Raw genomic sequence first — 20,802 nt, 5'->3', positions numbered from 1 at the left:
TTATCCTTGCATTTACATTTTAATGTATAAAAAATAAAATCTGTACGAGAGTATTAATAATCTGCATCTTGTTACAATCACCAAAATGATCACCAAAATGGTGATTTATTTCTAAACAGAGTTTTTCTACAATACAATTTTTAAATGTTTTACGCCCAGTACGCTCATGTTTTGATTAATTAATCATAATGATCGATGTTTTGCAAGACTGATCACTTATTGACTTAAACGATAACAGAAATATGGCACCAAAAGACAAGGTTTTTCAGTAATCTCGAAAATCGATTGATTAAAATTCTACGGAGGTCATCATTGTTTATATTTTAGTTCAACAGTTTTTATTTCATTTGAGCTATCAGAAATCAATAGAAAATCCTAGTTCTTTACCTAATCTAAGTATATTGTAGTAAAATGGAACATGACTGTCTTTTCGCTTGGAATTACATTCGCTGAACTAGCAAGTACGTAACAGAATGCCTGTCATTGTGTATTAAGTTTGTTTGATTGCGCAATTTCAGATTTTCGCGAACAATAAAATGCCAATTTTCATTTACCTACCACTCCGATGATTCCGGGAATCGTGTCAATCTCCGGCTTATCATTGTGGCCGCATCAAAATATACTATCGCGACATATTATGTCGAAGACGTGGAAAAACATCATCTAGAGATGACTCGCGCGTGAAACGAAGATAAGAGAAAAGTCGTCCTACAAAACTATAAAAAATCTCAGTTAAGCGTTAGAGCTCCATGCGGTAAGAAGATTGCACATTCCTTTTACGTTTATTCAGATATATCAAAGCTAACACTGGAAAATATAATTTAAAACATACTTAAGCGTCATACAAAATTATTTTGGTCAATTGATGTGTGCAAAAGTTATCAAAAATATCTATAAAAATTAATAGCTTATGTCAGAGTGATTAATTTAACTTTTCTCTATAGCCAAATTGACCTTCCTGCGGGATAACTTAACAAAGTATGTGGTAATTTTTCATTAAATTACGAACATATTTACAAGATTTTCCAACTTGCTTGAAAAATTCGAATAGTATGTAAATAATTGCTATCTATCGCATGCGTGCTTTTTTGATAAAAGTATATACGATCTTATAAAAATTAAGAAAAATCGACTGCAATAATTCACATAACCAGTTTCGATGTTTCCACTGGTCTAATATAAATATTCGTCAACTATCTTAAAATGTGTAATATAGAAAGCGACACGTTTTTTATTTACCGGTAAAAATGAATTTACATTACTTTTTTACGATGTCATCTGGAATGCAGCTTTTTTTTACATGACATAAACGAATAAACATCAATCAAAACAAAAACACAACCAATTACCACTACGATAAGTTGCATAGCAATAAATAAATTGTAATTTGTTCAACAGTCAAGGTTTTTGTTAGGTCGATTTCTTTTAGTGGGCTATAATGGAATACAGAGATTTTTTCATACAACACGCTCCACCTTTTAAATTCTTTGCCAATTATGGTCATTACGTATTAACAACTTTAATACTTGTCATCTTGATTAATTTGTTGTGGGACTCATGGCGAAAGAAAGAATCAGACAATGCCAACAAGCGAATTGTCGCTAACGGCAACGAGAATTACTCGTCGAACGAATTGAAACCCGACGAAGGCAAGTCTTCATACTAAGTTGCATCATTATGTAACTTGCGGTCTTTTTGAAAAATAGCTTAATCATATTAAACGACTAGAGTTAGTTTACCGTGCTTTACTAATGTAGCAATAACGTCACTATTTTTAACAACACCTAAAATAAGAAAAGCGAATAATAGTATATCTTGTTTCAAGCAGACTTTGATAAATATCGAGAATTATCGGAAGATGACGGGGACAAACCGTACCTGCCGGCCGATCTGGAACATGTCGCATTTACATACACGCGTCCATCTGAAATGGAAATGTGTCGAAAATCCCATGAGTTTTACGAGATCGTCAATGCTCGGCGTACAATACGCTTCTTTAGTAGCGACCCAGTCTCGAAAGAGGTTATTCGAAATATCATAAAAGCTGCTGGTAAGTTACATCACTAAAATTCGTGTTATATCCCTTGTAAGTTTGTTTCTATATTCCCTATTTATCATCTTTCAACCATTTTTGTTAACCGAATTTACACAATAGTGATTCTAATATTCAAATATTCACGAGTACTTTCTCAAGTTATACTCATTTAGGTAAATTTCGTTGACACGAACGAGATTAACTTTGACTTAGATTTACATATAATGGTTTGTCATATGTGTGGATTGACATCGTTACGACACGAATTTCGTATTAATTTTATCATCTTATATTTATATCTGCGAAAGTGTATGATCAGAAAAATTATAAAATACATAATTGTTAGGTACATCGCCAAGTGGAGCACACACAGAGCCATGGACATTCGTAGTTGTTTCTAATCCAACAATAAAACAAGAGATTCGTGAAATTGTAGAGCACGAAGAAGAAATCAACTATACGAAACGTATGGGTAAGAAGTGGACGAGCGATTTGAAACCCTTGAGAACCGACTGGCACAAAGAATATTTAACAGATGCACCTTACCTGATTCTTGTATTTAAGCAAGATTACGGATACCTTCTCAATGGAAAACGTAAAGTACACTACTATAAAGAAATGAGCGTTGCTATTGCCTGTGGCATCCTCATTACTGCAATTCAGGTATGTCGAACGCTAGTGGTTTGTATTATGTGTATTTTCATTTACTCAATTGAAGATATTTTTTATAAATAGTATGCTGGCCTGGTAACATTGACATCAACACCGTTAAATTGCGGGCCAGCTTTACGAATCTTATTGTCTCGACCTGCGAACGAGAAGCTTGTTTTACTACTTCCCGTTGGCTACCCAGACAAAAATGCAACAGTTCCAGATCTTCATAGAAAAGATCTTGATGATATTCTTGTCGAATTTGAATGAAAACTTCACAAACTACGTCGTTACGCTTGCAACTTAAAAATATTTTGATTCTATAAATTCAGGTGTCAAGTAACTATTTTGTTATTAGTTTCTTAAACTTTTATTTATTTCATTTTACATACAAAAATCTTAATATTAAACATATAAATTACATCAAGCGACATCAGTGAAACATAAGGTATAAAAATCAACGGCAATTCATCCATCAGACGACACATTACATACTTTGCTTGTACTATCATAATCGTGCAATTATTCATGTCTTCTCATTTACAAATCTTTATTACATTTAACTACGTTGAATTCAGACAGTACTTTTATGTACTTTACTTTACGACTGCAATGTACAGCTCGTTAGTTTCATGATTTTAAAAATATTATAATTATCATATCCGTGGGCTTTTTATAATATTATACAATTCATTATTCAGGGCATCAAATCGCACAATGGAAAAACAAGCAAAGATTATTCAATAAAAAAGTTCAAGAATATGGACATCAGTAAACGGGCATACGTAAAATCTTAATTATTTTGAATTGTTGAAATAACAATGGCGTAGCGTTTCAACAATCTTTACTTCCACAATGTAAAATAAAAATTATAAAGTATTACAGTATAGTAAATATAAAAATAGTAAAAATTTTTTTAAGTACATACATATACTCAACTTTTTTTTAATTTTTAAGACAAAAAAAAAGCATGGGCGCATTTAATTACTATAAATGAAACATTTTGTATATCTGTTTATTGCAATCTTAAGACATCTGCAGTTTTTAAAATTATGTTGGTACGCAAAATGATGCTTCCAAGTATCACAAAAGTATATAATGTGTAAAAAATTAATTATGTACGCAACATACGAATTAGCGACATACACAATAATCTGATCTCAAGCAAAATGATTAAAATTTTCTTAATCAGTGTCTATGAATTCATGATTTGTTATGACTTTAACTATGGCCTTTTCTAGATTTACTGGTAAAATTTGTACAAATGTCACTTCTTGACGTAGCAATAATGTTCGTTTGCATATTATTCTGTCGTTTTTCTTTGAAATTTAACATCTCAGATAATTAATTAAGAAACTTACATTTTTCTGGTTATAAACGCGAAACCATTTTATTAGCGAATAATAACTCGATTTTCACATTAAAATGTTTATACTACTCTTGTGTTCCATCCGTAAACTATTAGCAGATAATGTAATTTCATGAATCATTAAGATAAAATAACAAGTTCTTTTTAATATTCAAATTATTTTATCAGTACATTTTTAAACCAATTTGAGTCAATTTTTTATAAACAATTATATGAATGAATTATGGACTTCACGAGTAAATTGTTATTTAAACTTATGCACCTGCATAATGAATAGATCATTATCTGAAAAACCAAAACAAATAAGAAGAAATTTGAATCAATGATTCTTGATATAATAGAATACTCGGATTATGTCAAAATTTGTTTAATAAATGATTTAACTTTTCTAAAAAATCCAAACACGAATTCTACATATTAGTATTTTTTTATTATTATATAATATTTCATCGATTTATTTGATATGCAATACTAAATTGAAACAAGAACTATGGTTAGATAAATAACAAATACTGTCAATCTCGATCAAATACGTCTGCATAACTCAGTTAATATTTAAATAAATTATTCAATTTAATTAAATAAATGTGACAGATATGGGTAAAGTACAAATTGACTATAATAAATATATTTATAGATGAGATTGAATTTTAATTTGAGTTACTCATTTTGATCGAATTCGTGGTTTAATTAGGTATTCCACTCTTCTAAGTCTAAGAATATCTTATACTATCTATAGAAACACATCTTAAAATATAGAAAAAATATTTATACTCTATGTATACATTATTATATAATTATTAAAAGAAATGGAGGTCATAAGATTGCCAACTGCACAATGATAAATTTATGATATTTTTTTCAACTAGTACATACTGATGGTTACAACAGACTTTAGAAGGTACACGGCCGAGCATACCGTTAGCAATTCCCTCTCTAATCTCTGATGACATATTTATTAAATAAAAATATATATGTAATAGCAGATTATATAATTGTTAAAGACTAGTAGAAGAAGTGTCAGATTTCGTTTTTATCTATTTTTTTGAAATAGGAAGAGTCAACAAAGACAGCTGCCTTATAACAACGAAATTCTGTTTATAGAGTTTTGAAGCCTATTTGTATATTATTTTTTAATAAGACAAAGTGACATTAATAAAAAATGTTAGTCAAATAACAATCACGTCTGAAAGTGACCAGTTTCTCTTAGATATAACATCTTGTGGCCATAGATAAAATCTATATATTTTAATTGGTAGTTCAAGTATTTCATGAAATCATTACTGCGTATCTCAGTTATTTAATTAATACTCTATTTATGAAACTTATGATAAATTTGGCAACGTTAGTGTATGCATGATATATGAAGAAATAATGTATTTACAATGAAATATTGATAAGTTTAAAAAATTAAAATTATAAGTAATACAACAAAACTGTGATGAGACTTGAGCTGAGCCATTAAAGTAAAGCTAAACTTATTCGTTGATATAACGGCGAGAGTTGAGGTATCGTCAGCACGCAAATTTAAAGTTAACAGTAGTTTTCAAGGGATAAAAACATTTCAATTGTGCAGTACAACTTTGTAACATTTTTTTATATTTTTTAACTTTAGCAGACTATTATTAGTAATGTAAAACTATTGAAAGCATTACGAAATTCGAGTGGGATTATTTTATTTAAATTAGTTTAAAAATAAACGCATGTTTAGCTATGAATTTTGGAAAATAGTAAATTGTTTTCATTTTCTGCTGATAATTATAACAAAGATGAATTTATTAAATGAATATATTAATAACACGTTAAAAATCATTTTCGTTATTTCATTATACTCATGTCTATAACTTTCTGACATTATTTGTTTTCGTTGTTTAGATTTGAATGTACTCTTGCATTAATAAATATAATTTTTGTTGGCAAGATGTTAAGACCACCTAACAAAAAAAAAGTTAGGAGATTTTTAAACACATTTATTTTAACGCACACGTATAGCATTCACTGTCAACTTTTTTAGCAGTTAATTCGTTATTTTTACGTAATAACAGGTTTTCTTTTCAATGGCGCTGGTGAAATTCAGCTATGCAAAGACGACAAGACCAGGATCCTTCAGGAGGTGAAGTTAGTGGTGGGGCAAGACAATACATGTGGTAACCTCGATCACAGTCGTCGCAGAATAATAGCTGGTCCTGATCAAAGGATTGAAATAAAATAATCCATATATTAAAATAAGTCTAGAAAATATCAATGAAGACTTGGAAAATAAAATTATTTGAAATAATAAGTTTGTCTACATTTATAGTTCATTCAGTAAATAGAAATAGTTGAGCAGATAGAAATAAAAAAATTGAAAGATGTAATATCTAATAGAAGAATAGAAACGTAATAACATGTTCAGTAAGAATACTCGCTCTTATAAAATAATCCTGTATTTTGTTAAATGTGTGCAAATAAAAAGTTTGAACTATTTTAACGACGAAGGTTTATAGTCCTACCGAGAAAAGAATTGTACAAAATTTTCTAAAGATTTGTTATATCATACAAACTACGTTTACTTGAAGTATCATAGAATTAGTAGTGAATGTATCAAGAGATTAATAAATTTTACTTTAATCTAAGTTTAGTTAACGAAATAGATTTTACTAAACAAAACCGTTGTTTAAACAAAATAGTTCACTTACATCATTGTCGGAGGTTCCACAAATAGAGCAGCATTTACATTCGATGCATTGCCACCTGTACTTTCGCACAGATACTATCATGTTTGCAGTAAATTGTAAACACGTGGGATGTCCTAAAAAATGTTACGAGAGTTTATGTCAGTGTAAGGAAAGGATTAGGAGATTAGAGAAGTAAGGCGCTCAGGACATTTATCTTGTGCCGAAGAATAGTGAACTCTATGCTATTTACTAATGTGTGGTTTATAAGTTTATTATAAATTTATCAAGTGTGTTTAAACTACATTTATGGTAGTATAACCTAAAGAGGTACTTTTGTAAATGTTTAAAATTTATATTAAACAAAATTAAAGTTATTACGCTTGTTAAACTTTCACCTTTCCTCAGCACTAAACGTCCAAAAAAAATACAACAAGCTATCTTTGAATTCTTCAACTGACAAATATTTTATTTCCTTCAGTTGTTTTCAATTTATTTTCAACTTTTTATACTACGAGCATTTATTAATTAAATTTAATAATAGCATTTCATTCAATAGTTGAATGTAACAAGGCGTACCTTGAAATTAGTTCACTTGATTTCTTACGTAGCACAATATAAATATCGTATTCAGCACACTATCATTCTCTATTCATTTTAAATTTACATAATCTGGATACAGAAAGTTACCGCAAAAAGGCCTTATTACCCATTGAACACACTCGTACAAACAAACTTTCAAATATATGACAACATGAGCTTATGAGAAAAAACAATAAAAAAAAATCTCTATGCCATAGGGGTTACAATAGTATAAGTATACATTTTCTCTTAGTGCAACCGAATCTGAAGTCAGAACTCAGGAACTCAAGTTACTTTTAAGCACTTCAGTCTACGTTTAATATCGGAAAATATATTCCGATTTTCCGTATCTTTGCAGTTGGAAAATTGTACGATTTAGAATCAATTCTGACTTTTGATTTCTAGCCTTTTTTACATCTAATTTACACGATAAACTGACTTTTATCATGGCATTATTGTTTGATTACAATATTTTGAACAGTTGCATTCACAGAATTTGATCCTGACAAATTGTCTGTTACCTAGAATTAAAAAACGATGATATTTCGAACAAAACTGTAATATAAATGGCTCACCGATCATCGATTTTATGAATTCAATTTTGTCAAGGAAACATTATCTACACAAATATTATACAACAATTTTGAAAAACGAATAGATATTTTCCTATAGATATAAGATATAACGCAATTGCAAGTTTTTTTAACGAAAGTTAGCTTAGGTATGGCAAGCAACGCCTTAGTCTTCTTGAAATGCGTAATCGCATATTTATATCACAAGTTGTTTTTTTAAATCTAATTTTGCAACGTATAAAAAACTCATCGAACCACAACAACATGTACGTTCCGAAAAAGAGCTATTGCATTTGAAAAAGTAAAGTCTGCATCGTTGCATCATCAATCGCGATAAGGATCGTAGCTCCAGATATGACAATCGTGGTGGCAGCTAGATTCCGTTCCCTTTTGTGAATGGACTTCGCGAGAGGATTGGCGCGGATTTTCCGCGAACAGCGGAAACGCGAGTCGCCTGGACGTCGGGGGCGCATTACATAGGCGCTGGACAGAGGCGGCTGGAAAACCGAGACGGGGACGCAAAGGACAGAAGGGGCAGACGACTCGGCGGTTAGACAGAGTTGGCAAGAGCGTTGGCTTTGTTATGGCGGTAGCCGTAGTGGCGCGCCGGCGGGCCGTCGGCTGGACGCTGCCGCGGGCGCTGCTTACCTGATCGTCCGCAGTCGCTGCAGGAGACGAGCTCCTCGGAGCCGCCGGTCTTCTTGTTTTCGCGCGCGTCACCGAGGCAAAAGTCGCAGTAGGGCGAGGGGTTGACGGTCTTGTTCTTCTTGCCGTCCATGCCGCCGGCGTGGTGCTGGTTGCCGAGGTGGTGCTGCGTGGGCGGCGGCTGCTGCTGCTGGATCTGCAACTGCGGCTGCTGGTGCTGGTGCTGGTGCGGGTGCTGCTGCTGCTGCTGCTGCTGCGGGTCGAGCGGCGGCTTGGGGCCGGCCTGCGCGGCGGCGGCGAGGAGAGAGTCGGCGAGCAGGAGCTCGTCTTTGGGAGGAGGCGGCGCCGCGGCAGAAGGCAGGCCCGGGCCCAGGCTGGCGCTGTTGCTGCCGAGAGCTGAGACAGTAGGTGAGGCTGGAGCGGCGCAGCTCGGCTCGGCCGGCAGCTTCTGTTGCTGGGGGGCCTGCGGCTGCGGGGGTGGCGGCGGGGCCGGCGCGGGCTGCTGGTGCTGCGCCGGCGGCCCGGCCGGTGGCGGGCCGACGCCCGCGGCGCAGTGGCTGCCGGCGTCGCCGCCGTTGCCGGCGCCGGCGCCGGCAAGAGCGGCGCTCTGCGCGCAGCCACCGGCGCCGCTGCTGCCGCCGCCGCCGCCGCTTGAGCTCGAGCCGCCACCGGGTATAGAGGGGGCAGCCGCTGCCGAGGGGCTCGAGGTGCTCGAGGAGGCAGTGCTCTGGCGACCCCGGCGCGTACCACCTGATACACACATAAACCGACCACATACCCACAAGTTGCGCTTAGATACCAACGCCCGCGTCTCTCTTTGCAAATCTCTCTCTCTCTCTTTCTCTCTCTTTCTCTCTCTCGCTTTTACGTTACTTTGCAATTCTCTCTCTCTCTCTCTCTCTCTCTCTCTCTCTCTCGCTTTCTTTCGCTTTCTCTCTCTCTCTCTCTCTCTCTCTCTCTCTCTCTCTCTCTCTCTCTCTCTCTTTGGCAAGCTCTTTACTTCTAAACATCCTCAACGCTAAGCGGAACACCAGGCACACGCAGCAACGAAAACCAAGATGTGCGCTTATGCTCGCCACTGTTAACGCTACTTTTGCATGCACTCATGTTTTATGGGCATTTTTCTCTTCCTCGCGTTTTCTCTATGCAATTTCGACTCGATCGTCCGTGCAATTCACGTCGATTCGAAACTTCACGAAATTTGGCTTCTTTTCTCATCGAACACTCGCAAGATCTTTTTCGTTGCGTGTTTCTAAAAACAGTGACATGCTTCGACCGTCCATCCGACGTCTAAAACCCTTTTTTTTATTTACTGCCTCGTAAGATCGATCACCCCACTAGATTTATTTATAGTTTACCGATTCTCGCTCTTACTATCAAATTTACTGTACAAGTGACACGAGGGTCTGTCAAGAATCAGTAGAAAAATGAAGTTTAATCATCTCCAGTATACGTTTCATTGTACTCAACTTCTCTGTTCCGACTTTTAAATTGTTTTCCTTTTTTTGTCAAGATTTCGAAACTATATAATTTCGAAAAAAAATCAATAAAATATCCGTAGACGTCACACGCACATAGAAATGCTATTATTGGGATTCGAAATGTACAATTTTTCCATAATTTTTGTATTAAACTTTGAATGTCGAACATCGTTCGAATAACTGTATTATGTAGAGGTCAGTAAATTTATAAAACAAATACTTGTAAATAATGTGAATATAAGTACACAAATGCAGTACTTCAAAAACTAAAAATATTGCATATTTACCGTGATGTTGGTGAAACCAAAATAATTTTAACAATACTCCATACGTTGATTGATAAAAAAATTGAAACAATCTTGCGAAGGTTGCTCTATATATATATATATATATATATATATATTTGCATATACGTGAGGAAAAGAGAAATACTTATGAAAATTTGAAATTATGATAAATAAGATGCTACAGTGATGATTCCAGCACCAAATATTTTTCTACATACGTTAAAAATACTAGATTTTCATGCCTTTACTGACTTTTTTAATAATTCAATCAAATAACAAGAATTTACATTGTAAAATTAATAGTATTTTCATAACAACACACGGGAAAAGAGAAACATATTTGAATACTTTTCTAAAGCATGCACGTTTGGTAATATAATCCAGCACCAAAAAAATCTAAACTCTTGGTTGAAAACATCTTACAAAACACATACACAGACACACAAGCATAATTCAAAATAGAAATCTCAAACTTCTCTATAGTCTGTATTTGCTATACTTTGCATCAAAATATATAATGACTAGTTTGATAATTGAAAAAATATATATGAATGCATAACATTTGGTAGGTTTAGTTTGCTTTGCTCAAGCAAACAATTTTCTTTAGAATCGATCGATTGAAAGCAAAATACATCATGCACGGATTGAATGTGAATCAAGACTTTTTTGTAATAAAAGTATACACTCACACATCAAACACTCGCAGAGTTAATAATAATGAACGTGTAAATTTTGTTAGACAACTGAGATAACGAACGAGGATCGAGTGGCTGATTTTAAATTATTTTATAAATTGTTCATAAAACGTGAATCAGGTGCGAACAAATACAAATTCACCATGCTATTGCAAACTGTGTTAGGTGTGTGCTAGAATTCTTTCTCCTAAATTATATTATTACAACGCAATCAAAAATATATATAAACTGAAAAATATGGTATAACAATTGTCTCGGGTCATCAATAGCTCCTTTATTTGTAACCGTAAGGGTAATGTAGAACTCGTATTTAAGAACATTACAATTATTTCGTGTTTTTGAAAGACGAAGTGACGTTTAAAAAATCAATTCACAATAAAATGCTCGATCACCTTAGAGGTCTTATATTTTGAAGAAGTAATAACGCTGGATGTAGACACGAGTACCTGAATTACTGTCAAATAATGATTTATCAACTTTTGTGAAATGTCTTTTGAAAACAGGGAAAGCTTGACTCTGATTCGCCAAGATTAGTAATAATTTTGCTGTACAATCCAAGTTGGCATGTCAATAAATTATAATATGAACGACTTGGAATAAAGATTTAATTAATTAAAAATAGCACTTGCTTGAACAACGAAGCATCGTGTTGAAAATGGCAATCTATATCAATTTGCGTTATAATAATAACAATACCGTGGAAATGCGACCAACATCAGTTTCGCATAAAAAAATGTTCTACCTGGAACTGAACCGATGGCAGAAATCACATGAAAAATAATTAACACGGTTTGCAATACAGATGCTGATTCTAAAATAAATATATAAGTGTGTGTGTGTGTGTGTGTGTGTGGGTGTGTACATGTTCTGCGTACGTTTGTATGTGTATGTCATGTAATGATTCTGTGATAATGTAAAAATGGGTTGTCTAAACAAAGAGCGCGTGAGTAGATATAAATTCACGTCGAACATATCGAAATCAACGTGACAACAAATTGAGAAAAGGTTTATACGGAGATGCGATATAAAATGCAAGTGAATATAAGGAGTAAGTAATTATTGACAATGAAAAAAGTGAAGAATTATTAAGAATGAATAAAGTGATAACAAAGAAAAATAACGAGAATATATTCATAGATGGAGCGTTCTGCTTTCAAGAAAGAAAAAACTGAGCTTATTTCTTTTTGTAGCTCCAACCTGCTTGGTCCGAAGCAACTGCGTCTGCTACGCTCCGAGATTCAACATCGGCGGGACTGGGACTTAGTTCCTTAGCAGGATCGCCGGAGGAAGTAGAGTGGGAATGACCGTAATGGTAGACCAGACCAGGTCTGGTTTTATACCGTGCGCTGCATACTGCAAAAGTGCAAAGTACTTGTTTTCCCGCAAACCACCTAGTTCTAATTTTTTTTTTCTATTTTGCCAACAATCTATTCATTTCTCTTGTTTATTTCTCTTTTTTCTATTTGAGAGGTATCTGTTATTTTACCCCACTTTCCACAAGAAAACAACACAAAATAGATCTATAGGAAAATATTGGAGTTCTATGAGATATGTTTGATTACTAGGAAATAAAGAAATACAAGTTACTGTAAGAGACTTCAAAGTATTACTATAAATTACTAAAACCAAACAATCTACTTTTCTAAACCTGTTAGTACGTATATCTTTTCCATCTAATGGTGAAAGAGTTTGTCAAAGAGTAGTAAGAGCTCTGAAAGTCTCTTACATTTATAAAGGTATTGGATTTCTTTGGAAAGCACTTGCACACCGTCCGCACTAAAACACATCCCTAGCCATCTATCAGTCTATGTGTTTAACAAGCAGTGAAAGGGTTTTCCAGCCCAAAAGCAAAACTAATAATATAATGCAAGGCTATTACACCTACATTAAAATTTGCTCGCTACAAAGGTGAGCCAAGTAAATAACAATCTTGCTTTCTGCAAATTATCTATGAGGTTATTGTGTGTATCAAACGTTTCCAGAGGTATCTCATATTTATTTGTAACGCTCAATTTCTATTAGTAGGTTAGGTTGAATCAAATCATCAGAAGAATAGTATAATACTTATCTATGAAATACCTTTGGTTTCTATTTCTAACTTTGGGCAAGAGCGTTATGAGTAAATTTATAACAGGCACATTCGAAATAATCTTAAAAATAAGTATATATACGTGTATATATGAAAATATATATACGAGTATATATGTATTTTTGACTTTCTTTTAAAATCGACTATTTCTAATGATTATTTATCTACTTCAATAACTGGCATGATCAAGTACGGTTTGTCACAAATATTTTCAAGCAGACTAAGCTTGAATGGAAATTTTCCTCTTATAATGAAGAAAAAAGCTTCTTGTGGCTAACATTTTGAGTTAAGTAATAAAAATTGTAACTATAGAAACAACTCATATATTTTTAATATTTTGAAATTGTTTTAGACATATTAGATAAATAATATCGTGAACAAAGTAGTAGTATATATTATTCAATTTACTTGCGTCGCCTTTTACTTTAAAACTATTCTATACAATCCACAACAGTATTTTATAACTCTTTTGTGCATTTTCTATTCTTTTTCATTATTTTTTTGTTTCTTAAAATTTTCAAATTTAATATTCTAAACAAAGCAAAAATTATATAATTTATATATTACTTTTAACAAAATAAAATCCTTTGACACAGTGTTTGCAGCTTGGTTGCATTCGTTTAAATGTACGGAGCAGTAATAATAATTGTTGAAAAATAAGAGGAAGTTGTCATTTGTAGTTGTATCTATGGTTAAACTTACGGTCACAAACGAACGGCTTATCTGAATCACTGGCATCATAGTTGATTTTTTTTCGACCCCGACCTCCACCCTTAACAATTAATATAATAATTAATTTAATCATGTTTCAAATAATATTTATTTTTTACAATAAGTTAATAATTTTACTTTTGTTCTTTTTCCTGCTGGACTTTCACTAGCTGGTGGATGACTTCTAACTGGATGATGGCCACCTCCTCTTGGTTTTCTTCTTTTCCGTTTACTGCTATAACTTTCTTCATAATCAAAATCGCTATCTTGATCAGGTTCTTCATATGGATCTATATCTAACATATCTGATTCATCATAGAACCACGCATCTTTGCTGTGCTCATCTGAAAATGATAAACAGCATTTGTATCAATGTATGCTTTTAATATAATTTGCCTATTTCTAAAATCATACCATGATTGATCAAATTAATACCTTTCAAACCTAAAGAATCTTTACTATCGTCATTAATTCCAGGTCCATTGTTTTCAACACATTCAATGCCATCTTCATAGTCACCTCTTGCAATCATGCGTTTTGGATGAAGATAGTTCATTAAGTATTGTCTTCTTTTTTTTCGCCATCTTTTGCTTGGATATGTGTAAATTTGGCCATGTTGTAAACCTGGAAGACGCTCTCTTGGAGACATGAACAAGGCTGAATGGTTTTGTGCAACTCCTACAACATGAACAAATTAAATATGATACAAAGCTTCTTTCGTGTATTAATTCAATTATATAAATATTTTTAGGTACATATTAAAATATTTTGAAATCAATAAATTACTTAAGTACAGTTTTATGACGAAGAACATATGTGAGTACAAACAGTGCAATAATAATTATTTATTGAAAAAATTAATGTTGATACAAAATGGTGATAGAATTCATTAGCAGTGTAACTTTTTTTAATCTACAGTAAATGAATAAAATTTATGTGCATTATTTTTTCTCCGTATCATATCACTGTAGACACAATATTGATGGTCTAATTTGTGACTCCGATTTTTTTCGAAATATATGAAAACATACGACCTGCTAAACTTGAACGAAAAACAATAACATTGTAAAACTACTTACCCGTTTGGGAGTCTAGAAAAGGCATCCGTAACCTGCGTTCTCTGCATAGTCGACTATTGTAGGTAGAAGAGTTTTCAATGGCTTCCCTATATGCTGAGTCGTTGAAAAAACTAGAAACGAGAAATCTCTTATAACGTAAACATCCCTTCAAGAGTCGAATTAAATGAAAAGAAAAGTTACTTCTAATTCTCTTTCGTACTTTACCTTTCAATTTTACTCAAATTTGCTTCATTAACAACTTGTATTATTGAGTTACAACTCGGAGGCGCAGACACAGCCGTCATTTTGTGCCGCCTACTAGCATTCTGACTAGCATCGAACTGACAAACGCTATATATATCAATATATATAACTATACGTGAGCTTCTCTTGTGTAATTGTGTTGGTTAGCGATGCTAACAATGCGGGCTACGCGAACGCACCGTATTAACAATATGCTTGTATTGTCGGTTATATAACGTCATTAACGGGGTAACGATTTGAATTTACATCAAATTCATTTCATTCATAAATTTGTCAAATATATAATTAATGAGACTGTAAATTATATAAATGATTCCTTACTCGATATTAAATTGTTGCTGCGTAACTAGAAAGATTTATATAAATTTTCAGACTGCCAGGCGATATTACATGGACAGTGGATATCCGACATCATGAAAAGAAACAGAAAACTGTCAAACAGCTATGAGCCGTTAAGCTGTGTGAAATAGCCCTTATATCTAGAAAAAGCGGGAATCGGAAAGCTAGAACTGTCAGAAAATATTTCGTATGGTTTTGCAGCTGGTTATTGAACAAATTAAACGAATCTTCAAAAGTCAAGAAAAAAATTAATTGATATCATCATCATGCATTTGTGTATTAAAAAGAAAGATACAATGGTTAATTCAAGTCCTGAATTACACTTGATGCCTTGTAAAATTCATAGTAATGATTCTGCCAATGTCAACACATATTTCAAGCCACATATCAAAAGTATTGATGATAAATGTAAGTTTTCAAAAATATTTTATATATTATTTCTATTAGGAAATGTAAAAATTGGAACACCCAAACAAATTCTGTAAATTACAATAGAAATCAATGAGTACAATTTGTATGTCAAATGTATTTCTTAGCAGATTTATAATAAATTTACTGTAATTTTAGATTTACAATCAACTTTCAGAGGTTATCCTCTTTATGGAACAAAGATTGAGGTACCAAAACAATATACAGGAGTAACATTTTACGGACATAATAAGCCAGAGATAGACAAAATGGAGCAGAATATGTACGCAACTGCAACCTTTACAAAGTTTACTTATTGGAACTATGATAAGATGCCTACAAAAAATGATACTCTTATATCAGCATTAGATTGGATTGACATAGCAGAAGCTGTAAGTTTTTTATATTAGCAATAAATTTAATTAATATAGCCAGTATCATTTATTGAAGTATATATTATTGTAGCTACATTCAACAGAAGAAAAAATTGTAGCATAAACCAATGTTTAAACATCACTTTGATAAACAGATATACTGTATATAATTTTATATTGCAGAATAAAACAATTTATATTATATTTAATAATCTAGTTTCAATAAAAGTTTAAATTTATATAAAAATCGTCACCTTTAGTCTTTTGAATAATTTTGATAAATTGTGTATTATAATTTTAATTTACATTTAATAAGTTGTAATGAGAAAACTATTTCTGATTAATGAAATAGGAATTTAAATTTAATTGCAAAATTCACAGAGTATTGTTTTTTGCAAAGTTAGAAATTTTTTATGATTCTGTATAAAATATGTAAATGTACTACATATTTACAAGTAGTAAGAACGCAAATGACTACAGTAATACCAGCACAGACAAAAAAAATTGGAAATAAATATAATTTTCAAAGTAGTACATACGTATACTAGTTATACATACATCAACATTTTCTCTCTAGTGGTAAAAAATTTATTACAAAGTTTCTTGGCAAACTAAAACAATTAATACTTTAATGCTATAGTTAAGGGATAAAAATTCTATTTTTAATTAAAATATAAAAACGAATGTATTATAGAAATATTGATGCAATAATCAATATTTCTGAGGTATTTTAAGTAAAATCAAATGCATTTCTTTGGAATGCGCATAATCTTGTTTGTCACTCAAGTCAAATAAGTGAACAGCTATTATTGTTAGTAATTTTATCTATTGTATTCAGTTATACGCTTATTTAGATAATAAGTCTTCATTTTTTCGTAGTCTTGTGAATTATCAATAGTGTATTGAAAAAAATTGTAATGTTTATCTATTCAAAAAATGAAAAGAAAGACAGCTTTTCATGATTCTACTTGCATTTCATTGGTTATAAAAAGACCCTAGCTATCATTTTCAAACCCACTAATTTCATGCTTTTATTACATGAAATCGGAAATATATTCAGTATTCTGAATTTTCACTAAAAAATTTGTTTTAGTGAAAAGTAGAAAATTAAGCTATAAATTTACGTCTATTATCATTTAATTTGTTTTTTCATTATTTAAAATTACTTATTAAAAAATGACTAGTTATAAAAAGTTTAAAGTGCATTCATTAAATAATTTCAGAAACAGATTATGTATTCTATCAATAATACGAATATAAAAAACGCTATTTATGTAAATTCGCTGTGATCTTGATGATACTTATTTTGTTCTTGTTGCTGCTTGATAAAAGCACTCAGTCTGTTTAACAAAAATTGCTTATCATGTCCTTCTAACACCAGCTGATTTTTCAAAACAGTAACCATGTTTTTGTTGGCCATTGATACGGCATAATAATAATACAATAATAAAACAAGTAGAAGGAACGCGGGAATTCCGAAGCTGGTTGTACACATAAACGATAAACAAAGTCGAATCCACAGAGGTAATTGTAAAAATGTCTCTGAAACGAAATTCCATCCAGAGTCAAGGCCTTTGAATGGTCCACAAGCTTTGGAAGGTCTTATTTTGACAAATGAATAGCCTAGTGAAATCAAAACCATCAAAAATGAAATTAAAAGTATCAGCATGAATAATGACTGAGATCTAGTTGCTCTATAAATTTGACTTGGAGGTTTACTATTTACCAAACAAGCAAATTTTTTCACATAGAACAGGAGAAAAGATCCTATTACAGCAAACAGTGGCAAAGCAGGAGCAAAAAATGCACCAAACCAACAAACGGTTTGCATGTAAACAACATCCAAAACATGCTTTGACAAATCAAATTCTTGTTGACCTATAAATTCTAAAAATTTGTTTTCTGAACGTTTTCCAATAAACGATCTCGGAAAATTGATAAAAAATGTCATAAAAACTTGTCCTACAAAATCTGTAATGTAAAGTTTTAAAAATTGTTGTCCTACAAATGTTTCCCAACACAGCGGACGCATTGACGTTGTGCATTCAAGATTATTGTTACTATTAACTATTTTTATATAAAAACTGCTAAGTAACACACTTAAAGATGCGAATCGTAAAAATACGGTACGAAACAGAGTAAGTTTAACGACAAATGGTGGACTATAGTTCTCAAGACTAACTAGATGTCGAAACAGAACAGGAATGCCAATGTTAAGTAACACTATACAGACATAAGGCAGAAACTCAAAAAACATTTGGTTGAACGAAACGAAATTAAATGCGTCAAAATTACGTTCTTTAGCCACTTCTGAGTCATTATGAATTTGATCAAAGGAAAACTTAATAACGTAATATATGAAAATTCCACTGGAGCAGAGAATCAATAGAACAAGAACATTGACAAATAAGCGAATCATGCATAATTTTAATTTTTCTTCTCGGGTGCGATTTTGTCGTTCTTCTTCAAATCTTTCAGATTCCAACAATATCTGAATAAAAAAACATTGATAAAGTAAAGTTATTATAAATAAAATGTTTTAATAAAAAAATTAACTTTACCTTAATTTCGTTATACAGAGCTTTATGCTTAGTTTCGGAAGATTTTTCATTATCAATACAGTAATCCCATCCTCCAAACACTAAATTACAGTATTGATAAAATTGGCCTTCGTTTTCAATAACTCTTTCACGAAACCCTTTTGCTGCTGACTTTATAATAGCTAACAGGCTCAACATGAAAACAACTATCATTACAGCAGCGTATGCTAATGGCAAATTATAATAAAACGTTTTTTCCTTATTATAGTAGGTAGAAGAAGAATATGCACCATAAAATAATAAACTGTATTTAAATAAATTATTGCTTTGGAATAAATCTTCAATAGTGTTGAATTCTCGTGAACGATTCCAATATAATTCTGGGCAGCAACTTGTATCTGAATCATTGAATGGATTGCATATTTCTTTCTGAGGTGCTTCCAACATTATTGTTGGAAGAACAAGGAAACCCATAATGATGGCAAACAGAATAAGGTTTATAAATAAGATCCACTTGATGAATAAAAAATAAGCAACTATGCCCATGCCAAAATTACCACCAATTTTCTTAATACTAGTACTCCAAAGTTCCATCTTTGAATAAGTTTCTTTTGCCTTAATTCGAAAAGTTTGCCAAGCTTTCCTACGTTGCCATTTCAACTGGTCAAAGCCTTGGAGTCGAAGTTTTGTTGCATTCTAAATAATATTCAAATTAGTGAGCTAATTTTTTACTATGTTAAAAAATGTTACAAAGTATTTATTGAATAAAATTTTATTATTATTGAATAAAATTTAATGCACCTGTAATTGTCTTTTCAATTGTATTTTTTGAGCCATACATATGGGCATAGCTTTAATCTGCATGATTTCTTCCCATGTGCGTTCTTCATTGGACAGATTTTCAGATAAATCAGGTAACATAGAAACTGTTGATTCCTGAATATTTGTAGACATTCGCCTAGCTGTATTGGTTGTACCTCTTGTGCGAGTACTTGTGCGCCTCCTCATTGTAGACCGAGGTTCATGTCTGACACGCTTTGTTGTAGTAGCTAATTATTAGAAAATGAAAGAAACCTTGTCATTTGAAGTTTCTAAGTAAATAAATTTTTAATTTACATGAAAAAATTGAAATTTATAAAAATAAGACCCAACATTTGCATATAAAAATATCCAGTTACATATTCAAGTTTATTAAAGATTGATTATGATTTGTAATACATACCAACGCGTGACTTTTTACTGGGTAACAGAGTAGCTATATGTGATGGATCCCTTTGCAATACTTGCTGCAAATCTGCTTCAATGGCAGCTGAATAACTCTCTTGGTAGAACTCAGCACCAGCATCATCCCAACCCTGAGCACGATCTCCTGCTCGCTTTTTTTTATCTCCCCCTGACATTATGTTTATTTAATGTTTCTACAGCTTGAATATTTTCAAAAAAATATTTCACTTTGCTTTATTAGAATCTATCCTTTTCAACCAAGATCCATAGTAGCAAAATAGTTGAAACTAGATCACCAGATTTCTTATAGTGTATGCTATAAAAAGTATGCACATATTAATTGTTATTTTTGTGACATAAAAATCGCGATAACCTGTATGTCTAAAGTTTCAAAACAATCGAGTATTGTAATATTAACAATTGAAACTTGGCGTTATTCTTCCTATTGATAAAGATAATGTTAACACCTTTAAGTTGCTACACAGTGCAGAAGATGATATTTAGATACTGATCAAGCTTTGGATAAAGCTTTAAATTGTTCAAAAAATAATTGAATGTCAAATTCTCATATAATAGCACATTGATCGTTAAATAATTCACACTTCTAAATCTATGTACGTGAATAATAAAAAATGAATTTTTTCAACTGCTCACGTTGTCAGTTGCCAAGCAAATATATTGTAAGCATTTGCTTTTCCAATAGTTTCACATTTTGCAACATCTCCGGATTCTCTGAAGCTGGTCAAAACTAAAGTATTACATATATGTATGTATAGTAGTATGATGATAGATATTAATCATAGAATGAGTATGTGCTGGCAGCT

The 20,802-nt window shown here is 32.3% G+C and overlaps 4 protein-coding genes across 6 annotated transcripts; 2 read left to right on the top strand and 2 right to left on the bottom strand.

The window, feature by feature from the left end:
• The first annotated feature begins 424 nt into the window (after positions 1 to 424).
• On the top strand, positions 425 to 6,238 carry LOC131672520 (iodotyrosine deiodinase 1). Its single transcript, XM_058949789.1, has 6 exons — positions 425 to 978; positions 1,415 to 1,649; positions 1,829 to 2,050; positions 2,382 to 2,698; positions 2,771 to 3,018; positions 6,101 to 6,238. Exons 2-5 carry the CDS (start codon positions 1,439 to 1,441, stop codon positions 2,954 to 2,956), a joined length of 936 nt encoding a protein of 311 aa, XP_058805772.1. The 5' UTR covers positions 425 to 978; positions 1,415 to 1,438; the 3' UTR covers positions 2,957 to 3,018; positions 6,101 to 6,238.
• Positions 3,033 to 15,480, bottom strand: LOC131672519 (zinc finger protein ubi-d4 A-like). 2 transcript variants are annotated; one of them, XM_058949786.1, is made up of 9 exons: positions 15,055 to 15,480; positions 14,851 to 14,960; positions 14,207 to 14,449; positions 13,910 to 14,115; positions 13,763 to 13,832; positions 12,169 to 12,324; positions 8,512 to 9,258; positions 6,734 to 6,846; positions 3,033 to 6,241 (listed from the first exon to the last, which is right to left on the bottom strand). In XM_058949786.1, the coding sequence occupies exons 1-9, from the start codon at positions 15,132 to 15,134 to the stop codon at positions 6,110 to 6,112; spliced, it is 1,857 nt and encodes a 618-aa protein (XP_058805769.1). In that variant the 5' UTR covers positions 15,135 to 15,480; the 3' UTR covers positions 3,033 to 6,109. The 2 variants fall into 2 exon arrangements, with proteins under 2 accessions (XP_058805769.1, XP_058805770.1); XM_058949787.1 differs by lacking the exon at positions 12,169 to 12,324.
• A 91-nt stretch (positions 15,481 to 15,571) lies between these two features.
• On the top strand, positions 15,572 to 16,465 carry LOC131672521 (ribonuclease H2 subunit C). The gene is made up of 3 exons (XM_058949790.1): positions 15,572 to 15,840; positions 16,000 to 16,232; positions 16,306 to 16,465. Exons 1-3 carry the CDS (start codon positions 15,699 to 15,701, stop codon positions 16,336 to 16,338), a joined length of 408 nt encoding a protein of 135 aa, XP_058805773.1. The 5' UTR covers positions 15,572 to 15,698; the 3' UTR covers positions 16,339 to 16,465.
• An 84-nt stretch (positions 16,466 to 16,549) lies between these two features.
• LOC131672518 (transmembrane channel-like protein 7) lies at positions 16,550 to 20,703 on the bottom strand. Of its 2 annotated transcripts, none has more exons than XM_058949785.1 (5): positions 20,633 to 20,703; positions 19,977 to 20,294; positions 19,556 to 19,803; positions 18,776 to 19,450; positions 16,550 to 18,705 (listed from the first exon to the last, which is right to left on the bottom strand). In XM_058949785.1, the coding sequence occupies exons 2-5, from the start codon at positions 20,152 to 20,154 to the stop codon at positions 17,485 to 17,487; spliced, it is 2,322 nt and encodes a 773-aa protein (XP_058805768.1). In that variant the 5' UTR covers positions 20,155 to 20,294; positions 20,633 to 20,703; the 3' UTR covers positions 16,550 to 17,484. The 2 variants fall into 2 exon arrangements, with proteins under 2 accessions (XP_058805768.1, XP_058805767.1); XM_058949784.1 differs by having other exon boundaries at positions 20,446 to 20,688.
• Between the last annotated feature and the right edge of the window lie 99 nt (positions 20,704 to 20,802).

This window comes from Phymastichus coffea, unplaced genomic scaffold (genome assembly GCF_024137745.1).
Source record: "Phymastichus coffea isolate CEN01 unplaced genomic scaffold, Cenicafe_Pcof_1.1 PCOF00152, whole genome shotgun sequence".
NCBI lineage: Eukaryota > Metazoa > Arthropoda > Insecta > Hymenoptera > Eulophidae > Phymastichus > Phymastichus coffea.
This window is presented reverse-complemented; position numbering and strand designations above follow the sequence as displayed.

Coding starts and splice junctions, on each gene's coding strand:
- LOC131672520 (XM_058949789.1), top strand. CDS start 1,439: ATGGAATACAGAGATTTTTTCATACAACACGCTCCACCTTTTAAATTC. Junction 1,650..1,828: donor CGAATTGAAACCCGACGAAG/GCAAGTCTTCAT, acceptor TGTTTCAAGCAG/ACTTTGATAAATATCGAGAA. Junction 2,699..2,770: donor TCCTCATTACTGCAATTCAG/GTATGTCGAACG, acceptor TTTTATAAATAG/TATGCTGGCCTGGTAACATT.
- LOC131672519 (XM_058949786.1), bottom strand. CDS start 15,134: ATGACGGCTGTGTCTGCGCCTCCGAGTTGTAACTCAATAATACAAGTT. Junction 14,961..15,054: donor AATTTGAGTAAAATTGAAAG/GTAAAGTACGAA, acceptor TCTCGTTTCTAG/TTTTTTCAACGACTCAGCAT. Junction 14,116..14,206: donor AGATTCTTTAGGTTTGAAAG/GTATTAATTTGA, acceptor TATCATTTTCAG/ATGAGCACAGCAAAGATGCG.
- LOC131672521 (XM_058949790.1), top strand. CDS start 15,699: ATGCATTTGTGTATTAAAAAGAAAGATACAATGGTTAATTCAAGTCCT. Junction 15,841..15,999: donor CAAAAGTATTGATGATAAAT/GTAAGTTTTCAA, acceptor CTGTAATTTTAG/ATTTACAATCAACTTTCAGA. Junction 16,233..16,305: donor GGATTGACATAGCAGAAGCT/GTAAGTTTTTTA, acceptor ATATTATTGTAG/CTACATTCAACAGAAGAAAA.
- LOC131672518 (XM_058949785.1), bottom strand. CDS start 20,154: ATGTCAGGGGGAGATAAAAAAAAGCGAGCAGGAGATCGTGCTCAGGGT. Junction 19,804..19,976: donor CAGTAAAAAGTCACGCGTTG/GTATGTATTACA, acceptor TCTAATAATTAG/CTACTACAACAAAGCGTGTC. Junction 18,706..18,775: donor CTCTGTATAACGAAATTAAG/GTAAAGTTAATT, acceptor TTTTTTATTCAG/ATATTGTTGGAATCTGAAAG.